The 14,526-nt window shown below is 35.2% G+C and overlaps 1 protein-coding gene across 1 annotated transcript; it reads left to right on the top strand.

Annotated features, from left to right (window-relative positions):
* The first annotated feature begins 3,427 nt into the window (after positions 1 to 3,427).
* Positions 3,428 to 13,825, top strand: Ass (argininosuccinate synthase). The gene is made up of 9 exons (XM_089643560.1): positions 3,428 to 3,573; positions 5,095 to 5,200; positions 7,334 to 7,494; positions 7,743 to 7,973; positions 8,099 to 8,220; positions 9,876 to 10,027; positions 11,541 to 11,632; positions 11,751 to 11,899; positions 13,577 to 13,825. Exons 1-9 carry the CDS (start codon positions 3,509 to 3,511, stop codon positions 13,750 to 13,752), a joined length of 1,254 nt encoding a protein of 417 aa, XP_089499686.1. The 5' UTR covers positions 3,428 to 3,508; the 3' UTR covers positions 13,753 to 13,825.
* Positions 13,826 to 14,526: the final 701 nt, after the last annotated feature.

Here is a 14,526-nt window from a genome sequence, read left to right as displayed (position 1 = left end):
GTGCTAAAGGTCTCCAGCGAACTTTGATATATGCATCATATTTATAAAAGACAATGACATGGGAACATCATGGAACAAAGAAAGTCCATGATAGTATATAGCCTTTTGTCGTCCACGGTTAAGGTCAAGTTATAAACTAATGATTACTCCAAGCTTGTACTTTATGGAAAAATATTTGTCCCTCAAATGAGATTCTCAATTAAAATATATTAAAATATAATTATCTCTTAACTTCATTAAGATGAACTTTTCATAAGTCAAAAGTAAACAAAACATTGCAATTAAGGCGAAGCTTAATGCCAAATCACTATTTTGATTAGTCTTTATAACGAATTAGTGTACATTATGAATACAAAAAAATATGCTTTAGATAAATTGAAGGTTTTCCTATCGTTTCGCTTGAATATAAAAAATATAAATGTAAACTACTAAAAAAAATATTTTTTCAATAGAAATGTGTGAACGGGTAAAGGAAACAACTTTTAAAAAATACAGTATTATGGCTAAGATTATCTGTGACAGTTTCACTTGATTAACTTTTTTGCTTTCTTATAAATTTATTTACAAAATAAATAAAAACCAGTTTTGTGCTTGAAATCGAACGTTTCTAGACTCCGTTCATCAAGCGTTTTAATGCCTATTATCTACAATATAAGGTATATCAAGAATATACACATTTTTGGCTTGTAGCTTCCTCTTAAGGCGATGAACCACGTCATGTAACATTTTGAATTGGGTCGCCAACAATAATACTCCTGCCTGTTTTGATTTATGCAAGAAAAAAACATTGCAAAATATTATTATATTAGCTGACGCCTACCCGGGGCGTTGCTCGACGTTTCTCAACTTTCAATATATATAATATCCACGTATTATATACATAAACCTTCCGGAAGAAATTCTCTAAATGATAGTGAAAACCATATCAAAATCCGTTGCATAGTTTAGAAGAACTAAGTGCACAAACAAACAGATGCGGATAGCGACATTATTTTATACTATTTAGTGATATATATGTTTGCAATCGAATTGAGCTGTAGAAAAGTGTACCATACGGCCATTCACATAAAAAAATTGTACCAATGCATCGACCTAAACAAATACATTTCTAATAAACAACATACATGCCATGATAGCGCATAGCACCCGATAGTTACAAGTTAAACAATAATAATACTTTAATTCAAGAGGTTATAAGTTTATCTGCTGTATCAAAAAAATAATGAAAACATTTAACAATACTGGGTGATCTTGAAATGTTAAATGCCTGTTCAACAAATGTACTAATTTATTGGTACAGTCAGGGATGTTTAATATCAACTGTAGATATATATTAGTTACTTGTGCATAAGTAAATAAAGGTAATTCATTTATTACTTTATCTTTGGGTGGCCGGCCCATATGTATGTTGGTGAATCTGGATTCTTTGAACAAATTCCCATCCCGTGATTACAATGATTTAATCTTGAGTTATTTAATTGTTTTTTAATATTAAATTCACACAGGAGGCCATGAGGAAAATTAATTTAATCCAGAACCTATGTCATCTTTGGGGATGTTCTGTGAAGGACTTTTTGAAGAGTGGAAGAAGTGAAGAAATGTGACAAATGTCAATCGTGTATGAATTTTGAGAGCACGCTTGGCGTGTTATCGACTATGCACATTACTGACGCTAGCTCCTCGGAGCTTGTTCTATTGAAAACTGCATGAAAATACCGGGTTATAGAACAAGGACAGTATTCCCACCTGACACCTGTGCACTAAATAATAATAATAATAAAAGTGTTTATTCCGGTATGTGGGGAGGTTAGTGCAGTCCCACACATTCCGTATAGAGATACAAAAAAATATATGATGAAAAACAAAAAGATAGAACAGAAAAACAAAGAAAAAAAAACAGAATAAATTGAAAATAAAATAAAATAAAATGATAAAATAAATAGAATAATAGAAAGTTGAAGCCTTTAGGGAGCCGTGACTATATTAGGCGCTAGTATCTTTCTCCAGTGTACGTCAATGCTGGAGGATGGAGTAAGGCGGGCTTCCATAGTGAGGATATTTCCAGAGCTTCTTATCCTTTCCCTCATTCCTGCCACCCTGGATCTAATAAGGGCTGCATATCCGGGAACTCGCCCCTCCGTGAACATACGGGAAGCGCTGCAGTATCTGGGGAGACAAAACATTGTGCGGAAGGCGTTGTTGTATTGGACACGTAGTCTTTCTATACTACTCTTTTTGTAGTTTGCACATAGTTCGCACGTGTACAACGTTGCGCAGAAGGAAAGGAAGAGCGTCCTTTTTACTGCGGCAAAGGCGAAATCTTCTACTGAGCATGTTTGCATTATAAGATTATACCAAACGGATCGCCCGTTTCTGCACAGAGTCGAGGGTTTTTTCAAGTATTTTGAGGCTCCAGACGAGAGGTGGCTGCCAAATTCAACAGTGGGGCGCACTTACGATTTGTACAGCGTCAGCAGTTGGGTACTATCTCCAGTATCTACGGGCCCTGTACAGTATGTTCAGCTTCTGAGAGGAGACTTCGTTCTGGCTTGGATGAAGCCCGTTACACCAAGCATAATCAAGGGATTAATACGCAGAATATGATCGAAAAGTAGCACCCAAATGTTGCCATAGTCAGCCAAAACATAAATGTATTCAATGATAATGCGATTGACAACTTTAGGAAGGTTTAAAAGAACAAACAGATAAGACAACATTAGACCAGTTTTTTGTTTAATAGAGTGCTATGAACCAATCACCAGGTCGGTTTTACCTGATTAATTAATTGTATTTCAGTAATTTCTTATGGGAAAAACTGTTTCAATATTCGTCAGTTTCTCGGAAACGGATTAATGATGGATTTATTTTTGGGGTATTGCGCTTTCTCCTTCTTTAGCCAACGTTTTGGACAGCTTTACAGTGGGACAGGCCATTACTTTGGATTTGTTCCTGTAGTCCTGGGAAGACTCAAAACACGTCTAGAGTACGCCTAATTACGGAGGCAAATGAATTCCACAAAAACCCCATTAATATTAATAAAGAAAACAGGGCTAAGCTTAATAGTTCTTGGTATGCGGTACTTGATGGCTACACCAAAACTAAACGCCAAAATACACACTAATTTAACTAATTGTATTGAAATATCAGCAACATGGTATCGCTTCTACATACATAAACACACACTTCACTGCAATCTAAATATCCGCTATGATGATGGACTATGTAATGCTGCCCGAAACATTGGCAGGAAGCGCAGCACGCAGCACCCCAAAAATAATTCACGATAATACTTTTGGCTTGAAAATCTCGAATCATATCAGATTAACGATGGGTTCCACAGTAATTTTTTGGATTCAAACAAAATTTATATCGCACAAATTAATTAAACTTTTTTAAGTTAAGCGACTCATAGACCAATGTGTATTTTAAAGTTTAAATTTTATCAGAGGTGTTTGTTTAAATGGTGCCTACGGACCAAAGTTAGACCGCAGTCTGTTATTCTTCAACAATGTCGGCAGATTTGGTTATCTTGGCTTATTCCGGTGGATTGGACACCAGCTGTATCCTCAAATGGTAAGCCTATTGTATTTTTAAACAACGGAAGAAACGATTTTGAAATCCACGTCGCTGAGTCGCCTGCAGGGTGGAGGAAACCCTTATGATAGCCAACCTTGGATAGGAGAGGATGCCACAAGAAGAATATTTAAAGGACCATATTAGATCAAGCAATGGTTTGTATGTTTTTTTCCTTAAATCTTATGTTTTTAATGTATTTTTGGAAAAAATATTTTTTGCAAGTTATGCTTCAAAATTTTTTTTTATTGTTGCTACATTATTTGACAATATTTCATATTCTAATTCAGTAATGTTGGCCTCACTGGGTTGTTTACCCGTGCTGAGGCCCCCATTTTATAATATAAGAATTTATACATTTAAAAATAAAACAACATTAAAATAAAGATAAATTTAAACTAAAAATAAAGATTACAAATTAAAATATAATTATCACACTAAAAGAAAAATATTAAAAGAGAATGGAAATCGGCATTTATAATGATTTATGTGTTTGTGCGTGTTGCGTGTTTTATATATTTTTTTGTGTTGCGTGTATATGTTTTATTCTTTTATGTTATAGAATTTTGGTAATATTGTCTTTTTTGTTCTTTAATCCATTTTTTTATTTTGTGTTTGAATTTATTTTTATTTTCCTCAATTTTTGTTTCAAGTGGAAGACTGTTGAATGCTTTAATAGCGTGGTATTTATGGTGTCTTTGTCCAAAGGTAGTGTTTACCGTCAGAGTTTTTATGTTTTCTTTGTACGCTTGTCTGACCGGTCTATTAGTGATATTTTGTGTTTGTTGGGGTTTGTTTTTTTGGTCGAAAATGTAGTTTAGTAGTGTTTTAACACTTAAAATAGATGTATTGTTTGTTTGTACATACAATATGTATTTGTTTGGTGACCGGATAACTCGTCAAAATGACAATTCAACACACCTATAAAAAGTGATATAAAATTATAAAAGGTGATGAAAAAAAACTAGGTTAAATAGGTTACATATGTAACTGTTTAACCTAGTTTTTGTTTCATCACTTTTCATAAATTTACAGCACTTTTTATAGGTGTGTTGAATCGTCATTTTGAGGAGTTATCATGGAAACGATCGTGTGAGAAATGTGGTGATCCGCAAAGAATGCAAAGCTGATCTAAGCGTAATGAGTAAGATTGAGAAAGGGACGCTCAGATGTTTTGGGCATGTAGAGTGAATGAATGAAGAAAGAAGTGTAAGGATAATGTATGACGCAAATGTGAATGGTAGAAGAAATAGGGGACGCCCGAGGAAGACATGGCACGATCAAGTGGGTCAGATACACGTCAAGAGTCAGAATAATAGAAGAGTATGTATGAGATGATGTATGATTGTGCATGAGGTAAGGAGTGCGTGCCAAGACCGAGTTATGTAGCGGTTTGTTTGCCTACTCTTTCGCCGAAGCGTGATGGTTAGTTAGAGACACTTTTCCTGCGAGGGTGCGATGCGCAGAGCTGTGACAAGGAATCAGTCGCAATAAGAAATGTAAATTGTGTTTAATTTGCAGGTTACTTGAGAAGGGTTACAGCGTAGTGTGCTACATGGCCGATGTCGGGCAGGATGAAGATTTCGACACGGCCAAACTGAAGGCCATGAAAATCGGAGCCAAGGATGTAAGTGCAATTCAACCATTGAAGTAGGTTTTTTCATTCCTTTCTTTCTGATGATTTCCAAGTACATTTCATTCACTCGATACACTGTGATCATTGTTAATAGTAACAAGGGAGATGGGTTATTTTATTTTACATTACCTACATACATGAGGCCAAAGGAATATAATCTCCCCGTGTCATCTTTGGGGATGCTGTGTGGAGGATCTTTATGAGGAGTTATTTGATTTGTCACATGAGAATGGGTCGCTTCTACGCCTCGTTCTTGAGTTCAACTGTTCTGTGTTTCCTCTCTCCTACAACGTGGGTCTGTTGAAGCCCCATGTTCACGCTTTTATCTCATCAAAAAGACCCTCCACACAGCATCCCCAGAGATGACATAGGCCCCAAGGGAAATTATTTTCCTCAGGGCCTCCTAATAATTAAAATATAAACAAAAAAAGGTAGAACTATGATGTATGCTGGCAAATCATTTCACAGCCGAACTACTAAAATAATAAAAATATCTACGTAGTAACTCAGCATACCCAAAGCTATAAAAGTACTAAACGAAAATATAATATTATTTGAAATGCAACTCAATTAACCTTGTAATATGTTTATTACGGTCCGCCTATCGGTATTTGGCCATACCTGCTTTCTTTAAATACACTCGACATCTCTCTCTCGTTGCACTTAGGAGTTGAGTGGGGCAGAACAGGGAAAGAGATTCGAATCGGATTTCACAGACATCATAAACCCTCATTCCAGGAATTGAATTATTACAGTAACAAATAATATACTATCCTTTTTTTGAAATACCGATGTAAACGAAAGGCACGAAGATAAATATAAAAAGAAGACTTGCATTACAATTCGATAATTATGTACATATAGTTGGGACCTTTACAAATAGATTTGTATATAATGTTGATATAAAAACCTTGAATAATTCTGCCATTGAAATGAGGCCGGCGCAAAAGATAAAATCTACCCTTCCCGGCGACCGAACGGATAGAACTACCTTTCCCAGCCGAAGTGTGTTAAAATAGGAGAATTTGTCAAGGGATTATTCTAAGTTAATTTGAGACTCCGCACCAGAAGTGGCTACCAAGATGGGGGCACTTGCTGTTTGTGCAGGATTAGAAGTTGTGTGCTGTGTGCCATGAATCACTTTTTAGAATGAAATGCGTGTCACCACCGATACTACTGCAAATTGCATCTATGCACAGCGGTGACCCACCTCGGTTTCTACCTGCACATGCCATATTCCATATCTCCCTTTCGAAGTTTTGTCATAATATGTAGACAAGAAGTGAGTTTTTCTTGTCGGCCCAACCTCATGGTTCAAGTCTTGAGAATCATTTCTCATCACGGAAAATTTACAGAAGATTATTTATTTATTTATAAATTCACGCCCGGCTGGGCTTTTATATGTTATTTTCTTATTTTTTACAAAGAACACAACAAAATCAAAAAGAAAATAGAAGACATAATAAAACACAACCTCTTAAACAAAAACAATGTCAAAACAAAATAAAGTGGAAACTAGACACTCCACCATGCAAGGTGGAAAAATATAATGGAATATGACAAAACTTTGGTAAGGTAAACAGAGCTACTTAGTTTCTATAGTTAAATTATATTATATTTGGTAATCTTCTTTCTGAAATAAATTGGGTAATGACTTGTTTATATTTGGTGAATGATGTGTTGAATACATCAACAACATCTTTATAGTCATTACCCAAATTTTGTATATGGCGAACGGGGGTTTAGAATTGAGATTCTGTGTTGGAGTTATCACAATAGAACGGTAGATAATGCCTCGATGTTGGTTTGCGAGGTATATGTAAAGAAATCAAGTATAATAGTTTAGGGCTGTCAATTATTGAATTTATGACATTAACTATTCTACGTTCAGATAATTTTAATAAATTGAGTTGACATAGTAGATAATCATAGTTGATGCATTCCCTTGTAATACCCATTCTGAAATCATATTAGTTGTTGGATAGTTGTTGAATATTTTTTGAAATATCAGATGGATAAAATATCTTTTACTGGTCACTCGGTCCCTAAATGTCTAATACCTACAATTTCTTTTTGATTAATTGAAGAAAAGTGTACAGAAAGTGTTTTTATATTAAACTTCAGGTGGTGATAGACGATCTGCGCAAGGACTTTGTGGAGAACTACATGCTAGCCTCCATTCGCATGGGACTGCTGTACGAGGGCAGATACCTGCTGGGCACCTCTCTGGCGCGTCCCTGTATCACTGACGGGTTGGTCAAGGTGGCCAAGAAGCTGAAAGCCAAGTAATCATAACCAATTAACTATGATGAATGAGGTTATGTTTTCCAGTGCTTTTGGCACCAGTGCACCCCAAAGTAATCAAATGAAATGATGAATGAGGTTATGTTTACAGGGTCCTATGATTCAATTAATGACAAATAATCGATTGAAATGATGAATTAGGTTATGTTTTCAGGGTTAATCTATAAGCTATGGTTCAATTAATGCAATGTAATCACATTAAGTATGATAAATGAGGTTATGTTTGTAGATACATTTCGCACGGCGCTACCGGCAAGGGCAATGACCAGGTCCGTTTCGAGCTGAGCGTGTATGCGCTGTGGCCCGAGGCTAAGGTGATCGCACCCTGGAGGGAGGAGGAGTTCTTCAAGCGGTTCCTCGGCCGTCAGGATCTGATGCGGTACGCGGAGCAGCACGGCATACCAGTGCCTGTGACGCCCAAACAGCCCTGGTCCATGGATGCCAATATTATGCATGTCAGGTAATAATATATTTTTCATACTGGGTTTTACAAACTGTTTACACGCGAGGTGAGAATACTTTAATTATAAAATTCCGGAAAGGTTGATAAGCATATACATTAATTAGGATTATTGTTATTTGTAGCTACGAGTCAGGAATCCTGGAGAACCCGGCCACATGTCCCCCAGACGACCTCTACCAGATGACCAAGAACCCCACCGACACGCCGAACAAGCCCACAGTCCTGGAAATCAAGTTTGTCAATGGTACATTCTGTTTTTTACTGTCACAAATAATACCTTATCCTTAAGCTAAATTATATTATTCTGCTTGTAGGTCCTATTTATTGGCAACTCTGTCTGCATAGCTTTGTAAACACTCAGGACTTAACGGCCCTCAATAGAAGATTTGTTTTTAAAATTTTACCGAACGTTCGAGTCAGGTGGGTGCCTCAGTGCATTCCGTACAAAACTGCGTTAGCTTCCAATTAATTTTTAATTCCTAATGAGATTTTTTTATTTAATATAGATATAAGTGGGTACAGTTGTGTTATATAAATTACATATCGGTACAAAACATATTTATAATCGCAATCTCACCAAAGATGAAACTGGTTCTTGTGCTTTGTGAGCGAGTTTCACTCATTATAAGGAAAATAGAATAACATTATGCAATAGGTAAGTATATAAATATATGTATTTAATAGGAACAATTGAAACTTCTGGATCATCTATATGTGTAGGTGTACATATATAGGATTCTGTTACATACTAAATGTTGAGCAAGAGAGTAATTAGAAACATCTAGATAAAGTAGAGATGAATATAGACTGATAATAAATATAAAAAGGGAAAAACAGGCAATTATTTAGTTAATTATTCCTGACAAGTATAACTTCAGTTTGAGTTTTAGTTTGTTGATATCTTTTAATTTCTTTATTTCAATCGGAAGGTTGTTGAAATATTTTATTCCTAAATAGATATAATTGTTTTGCATTAGTTTGGTATTAAATTTTGCTATTTTGATGTTGTATTGATATCTTTTTGATATGTGGGTTTAAAAGTTTTTGATGATATTATCTTTGTAAATTTGGATAATTATTGCATTTCTCTTAAAGATATCCTCTACTCGAGGCAACCAGATATCTAAAATGACATAAAGGAGTATTTTAGAACTATATACTCAATTATAACATAGCAATGAATTGAGTTTTGGCAAAGGTACATATAATATTTGCTTTGCAATAATACCCAAAGATTCAGGGGGAGTAATTGGGTTAGAATTGGAATAGAATTTAATATCTAAAAAATAGTAACAAGTTTTTTTTAATGCCAATCGATTGCTGAATAGTTTAACCAGGATTACCTAAATTATCAAGTATGTGATGAAAAATAACTTTATTTACTTATTGAAGACAATATTAGCGATTCTTAAAAGAAAATTTGGCATATAAAAAGGGACGCGTACCGGCAAGACGAGGATCCTGGGTTCAAGTCCTAGATGTGACCTTATCTTTTTCTGTGTCAAATTTTCGTGTAACTTCTGGAAAACCGTTTGTGCATCAACGACAAGAATTTTTTCCCACCGGCAAACCATTCATGCGCTGCTGGCATTAGAATTTGGCCCTAGCTAGAATTTTTTTTTTATGCGATTTAATCCTGTATGCCATAAGTGCATAAAATTTTTTAACAGAATCGCTTGCCCTTGAAAGATTATTACAGTTAACATTACAGTTCATTTTTGATTTCCCTCAAAAAGGGTCTGGTATTCCAAAGGATAAGAATCGCTAATATTGTCTTCAATAATTAAATATTACAATTTGAGGTTTTACTAATTGGTGTATTCAAATCTTGTTTGGGGGATGTGTTGTTAATATATAGTCCTTTCAGTTGATATAATAATGTCATTCTTTGTCATGCAGGTATGCCAACAGTTCTTTATCTTCCCGGAGAGGGCAGCACTCTTCATGAGGTGAAGGTTCCCCTTCAGATTGTGGAGAGGTTGAATAAGATCGGAGGGGACTACGGAGTGGGCAGAATCGACATCGTGGAGAACAGATTTATAGGACTCAAGGTACAATGTGTTTACTGTAAAATTAGAATACTTTTAACTATTGAATCCAAAATTTTGGAATCCAAACTGTTTATTGATATGAATTCTCTACTAGTATGGTCCAATTTCGACAAGATAAAAGTTTTTATCAACAACATTTGTTATTAGTTGACTTTAGTGCGCTCATCAATTATTACATTTGACAGTTGATATTGACTAAAATATCGTTGTTTGTAATGTGTCAGTTAAGTTAGTTATCGTATTTTACGACAGGTAGCGTTAGTGTGAACATTGGAGGGGATCCACCCTTTCCCAACGGCTTTGTTAGGAAACTAATTGTTTAACCAACCTCAGGAAACAACGGAACGACTCTTTTTTGTTTGTTTTTGTTGGTTTAGTGTGAGCAAACGATGCGCGCTCACACCAGAATCCGAATGGTTGTATGAATTGAAACCTAATACTAATATTTTACGTATATGTAATTTTATAATCTTCAATCATAGAAATATGTTGAAAATTATTATAATACCCATGCACAGACTTTGCCTTTGTGTGATTTTTTGTTTATACCCTGCCATGCGTTGCTGTGGCTCAATCTGTCTGTGTAAATATAGAAACAATAGGGCGTTTTGATCTTAAGTTTAACAGATGGTGCTGTTTTTCAAAAAAAGCATTTTTTACCTCTGCCATGTGACATCTATATAATATGGGTATATAAAAAACACAAGCGTATTCGAACGCACTGTTGTGTCAAAATTTCATATCATCCTTAATGTGAACTTTCGGAGATTTAAGATTTTGAACAAACGAACATTTATATTTTTATTTATATAAAAGATAATAAATGTTCCATTGCAACATTGTGTCAATAAAATTTCACGAAATTCAGCTTGCAAAAACTTAGTGAAATGGGGTTTGAATATTTATTCTTGATAAGGGTAAATAGCTATCTAAGATTTCTCTAAAAGTTGTCCAGACAATGCCACGGACGATCATCCTTTTCTCTTGCAGGTTGTTTTAAGGCGATGCACTACGTCGTGTAATATTTTAAATTGAGCCGCTATCAATAACAACCCTTACGTAGATGGCGATAAGGTTTAAATTCCCGCTTAACACCGTCCGCCTGTTTTGATTTATGCAAGAAAAAAACATGGCCAAAAAGTGCGTTTTATTTTATTTTGTGGATGTTCAGGCATAAATATTTAATTTTGTTTCGATTATTTTATAAATAACTTAATTTGCCACATTATACAATAAAATCATAACCGAAAATGGGTTTGTAAAGAGGAGATTTTGATTTTTAAAGCAGTTTTCATAGGCCTTTACACTATTTTTTTCTGGGCTTATAAAAAGACTTATCTAAAAAATACTCGATTATTTCAAAGGCCAAGATGTATTCTACTCGCAGTATTTAATTAAAGCATCTGAAACATTTCTAGGCGACCAAATTTTCAAACCAAAAACACATGATTTTGCATTACTACGTATGGCATCGCCTTAACCAGTTTTTTTAATGAAATGTATTATTATTCAGTCTCGTGGAGTATATGAAACACCAGCCGGAACCATTCTCCATGCGGCTCACTTGGATCTGGAGGCATTCAGCTTGGACAAGGAGGTTCTCAGGTATGTTATAACACAGTCAATATTTCATCTCATACCACTAGTAGTTTTAACACTGCCAACTTTGTCTTGATTCTTAGCTGTACTTTTAAAAATTATGTTTTTTTAATTTGCTTTGTAGATTGAAGAAAGTGTATCAAGACCGCATGTCTGACTTTGTATACAACGGGTTTTGGTTCTCGCCCGAGGCGTACTTTGCTCGCCACTGCCTGGAGCACTCGCAAGACGGGGTTACCGGACATGTCAAGCTTCAGTTGTACAAGGGAAACAGTAAGAACTTATCTTTATCTTTACCATCAGCCTAAATGGCTGCAAATTAAGTGTTTGATATCTTATTTCAGCAGTCCATTCTTATTATCGGTTATCCTTGATTATACCTTCATACCCAATTACGGCATGTATCTGGAAGTTATCATGTATCATGTAGAACTAATGAACGAAGTCAGAAGAATATAAACTTGTCGACGTCCGCTTCATGCAAAAAAATTATAAATAGCACTAGGTTTCAACTTAATTACTACAAAAAACAACTATTTACATCAGGGGACATGGTAAAAGATGGTTAAAGTTTTTCTCAATAAAAGTTATGATTGAAGGTTAGGAAATATGCATAAATTATTAAAATAACCAACCCAAACCTCATTGTATTTTGTTCTGCATCGAAAATTTTTAAGTCGTGTATTTCAGTTTATATTGCTTGCCCCAACCTAATTCTTTCGGATTCGGATTCCCCGGCCCAAAGTTAGTATAAAGATGTATAAAGATAACTAGTTTTATTGTCAGAAAGCGTTCAAAATGGCCAGTTAAATTGTTTGTGCGTCGAAATTTTAAAGTCGTGTAATTCAGTTAATATTGCTTGCCCCAATCTAATTCTTTCAGATTCGGATTCCCCGGCCCAAAGTTAGTATAAAAATAACTAGTTTTATTTTTTAGGAATTTCGCCCATAAACCGAAGTTTACCCGAAGACATGGCACAATCGATACTGGAGTCGGACCATGTCAAAAGTTAGAATAATAGAAGAGTATGTATGAGACGATGTATGAATGTGAATGAGACGAGGAATGTGTGACCGGGGAAACGGCGTAATGGTTAGTTAATTTATCTGGAAGTTACTAGTTACTGCCTCACTCCATAAATCAACTATCTACCTCACTCTAATCTGACACAGAGACCAAGAACCATCCAGATTGAAGATCTGACAGTTTAATGTTACTCATTTGTTTTTCATGATTTTTTAGAGATAGGTAGGTACTTCATTTAAGAAAACTCAATGCTAGTAGGTACCCGATTGAAAGAGTTTTACTGGCCTGAAAAGTAAACCATACAGATGCACATTTCAAATATAGAATAAAAGTATTTTTCTAATAAAATATATTACAGGTAATTTATCACTTGTGATTTCCTCAACACGTCAGTTCCAATTTTGAAAGCACATAGGAAATAATTACAATTTGGCGATCAAAATTGTTGAATCCTGTGAAGATTTCCATTATGTATAAGACAAATTCACAACACAAAAAACCATCCCTTGCAACATCTTCATCAAAGTTGTGTAAACTTAAATAAAAAATTGCTAAATTATTTAATAATATTAATCGCATTCGAAATTATGAGTTTTGGTAGCGGGTAGACCCATGTATGTAACAGAGCGAGAAGGAAACAGATTTGGCCCGGCAATATTGTCATAATACCGGTACCGAACGAACTCACTGTAAAGACGGGGCTATTTTACAACTAGAAGTACTCGATTCAAAATTCTTTTGAAGTATAATGCTAAAGGGAGATGCATCCCTTATCGGGGTATACTATGGATAAATATGTCGACAAAGAATGGGCAATACACGGCTGCCAAAAAAATGTCCTAAAAAGTTGTTCATATACCAAGATGCTGTAGAAAGTTGACCGTTATTATTATAATTTACATATTGTTTCTTATAACCTTCCAGTATTTGTCCTGGGCCGCAGCAGTGAGGTGTCGCTGTACGACGAGGAGCTAGTCAGCATGGACCAGCACGGCGGTCTGAGCCCTGACCACGCCACCGGCTTTATCAATATCCACGCCATCCGTCTCAAGGAGTTCTGTCGCTTCACCCAGCAGCGCAAACTCCGGGACAACAAATGAATAATTATATAATGATGAGAATTGTAATGTTTTACTTGGTTGATTATAAAAGATTAAATGATATTGCATCACATTGGTAATAGTTTTTTTTAAACTAACCTTCCCGTTGCCAACAGGAGTACCCAAAATTACTATACTTCAAGTATTATTTAAATAAAATAACTTTGTTTGAATACCACTTTATTGTATATATTTATAACCAACCGGTTTCAGTTCAACCCGAACCTTCATCAGGGTTAATAAAAACATATTAAATTAATTACAGAGGTGTATGGGTACTTATAGTTAAGCTGGAAGAGGGAGAGAGAACATCAACTTTGGTGGGGGTGGAAGACTTAGGTAGGAGAGAGGGGGTAAACATAGGTGCAGGGAATGGAAATTTATTTAAAATGGGGCTGTTTGTTAAATCTAATTGTTTATTTAATAAATTGATTTTATTGACTTTAAGGGATTTTTTTATCTCGAGTGCTTCTAAATTGTTGAGGCGTAGACCTATTAGTCCAGTCAGTGGGGGATAAAAAAGGGCTCCACCTTGCAAAAGGTTAGGTAGTAGCGATTTTCACATATGTTGTTAAGATTGGGACTCTAAAGAAAAAAAAAAGTTTTCGACCTTGGGGGGGTCGAGCTCGACCCGCCATCTTGGATTGAAGGTGCCAAAATTTGGTTTTTTCAAAATAATTATGAAGTGGTTGATTTTACAACCAAATTGTGCAAAGCAAACTTAAAGACAACTAAATTACCTACATTTTTTGTAGAAAGTTTTTTTTGTAAGTC

The sequence above is a fragment of the Hesperophylax consimilis genome, chromosome 19 (assembly GCF_061612785.1).
Source record: "Hesperophylax consimilis isolate HC1 chromosome 19, BYU_Hcon_1.0, whole genome shotgun sequence".
Classification (NCBI taxonomy): domain Eukaryota; kingdom Metazoa; phylum Arthropoda; class Insecta; order Trichoptera; family Limnephilidae; genus Hesperophylax; species Hesperophylax consimilis.
Note: the sequence above shows the minus strand (reverse complement) of the source record. Positions and strands in the feature narration are given on the sequence as shown.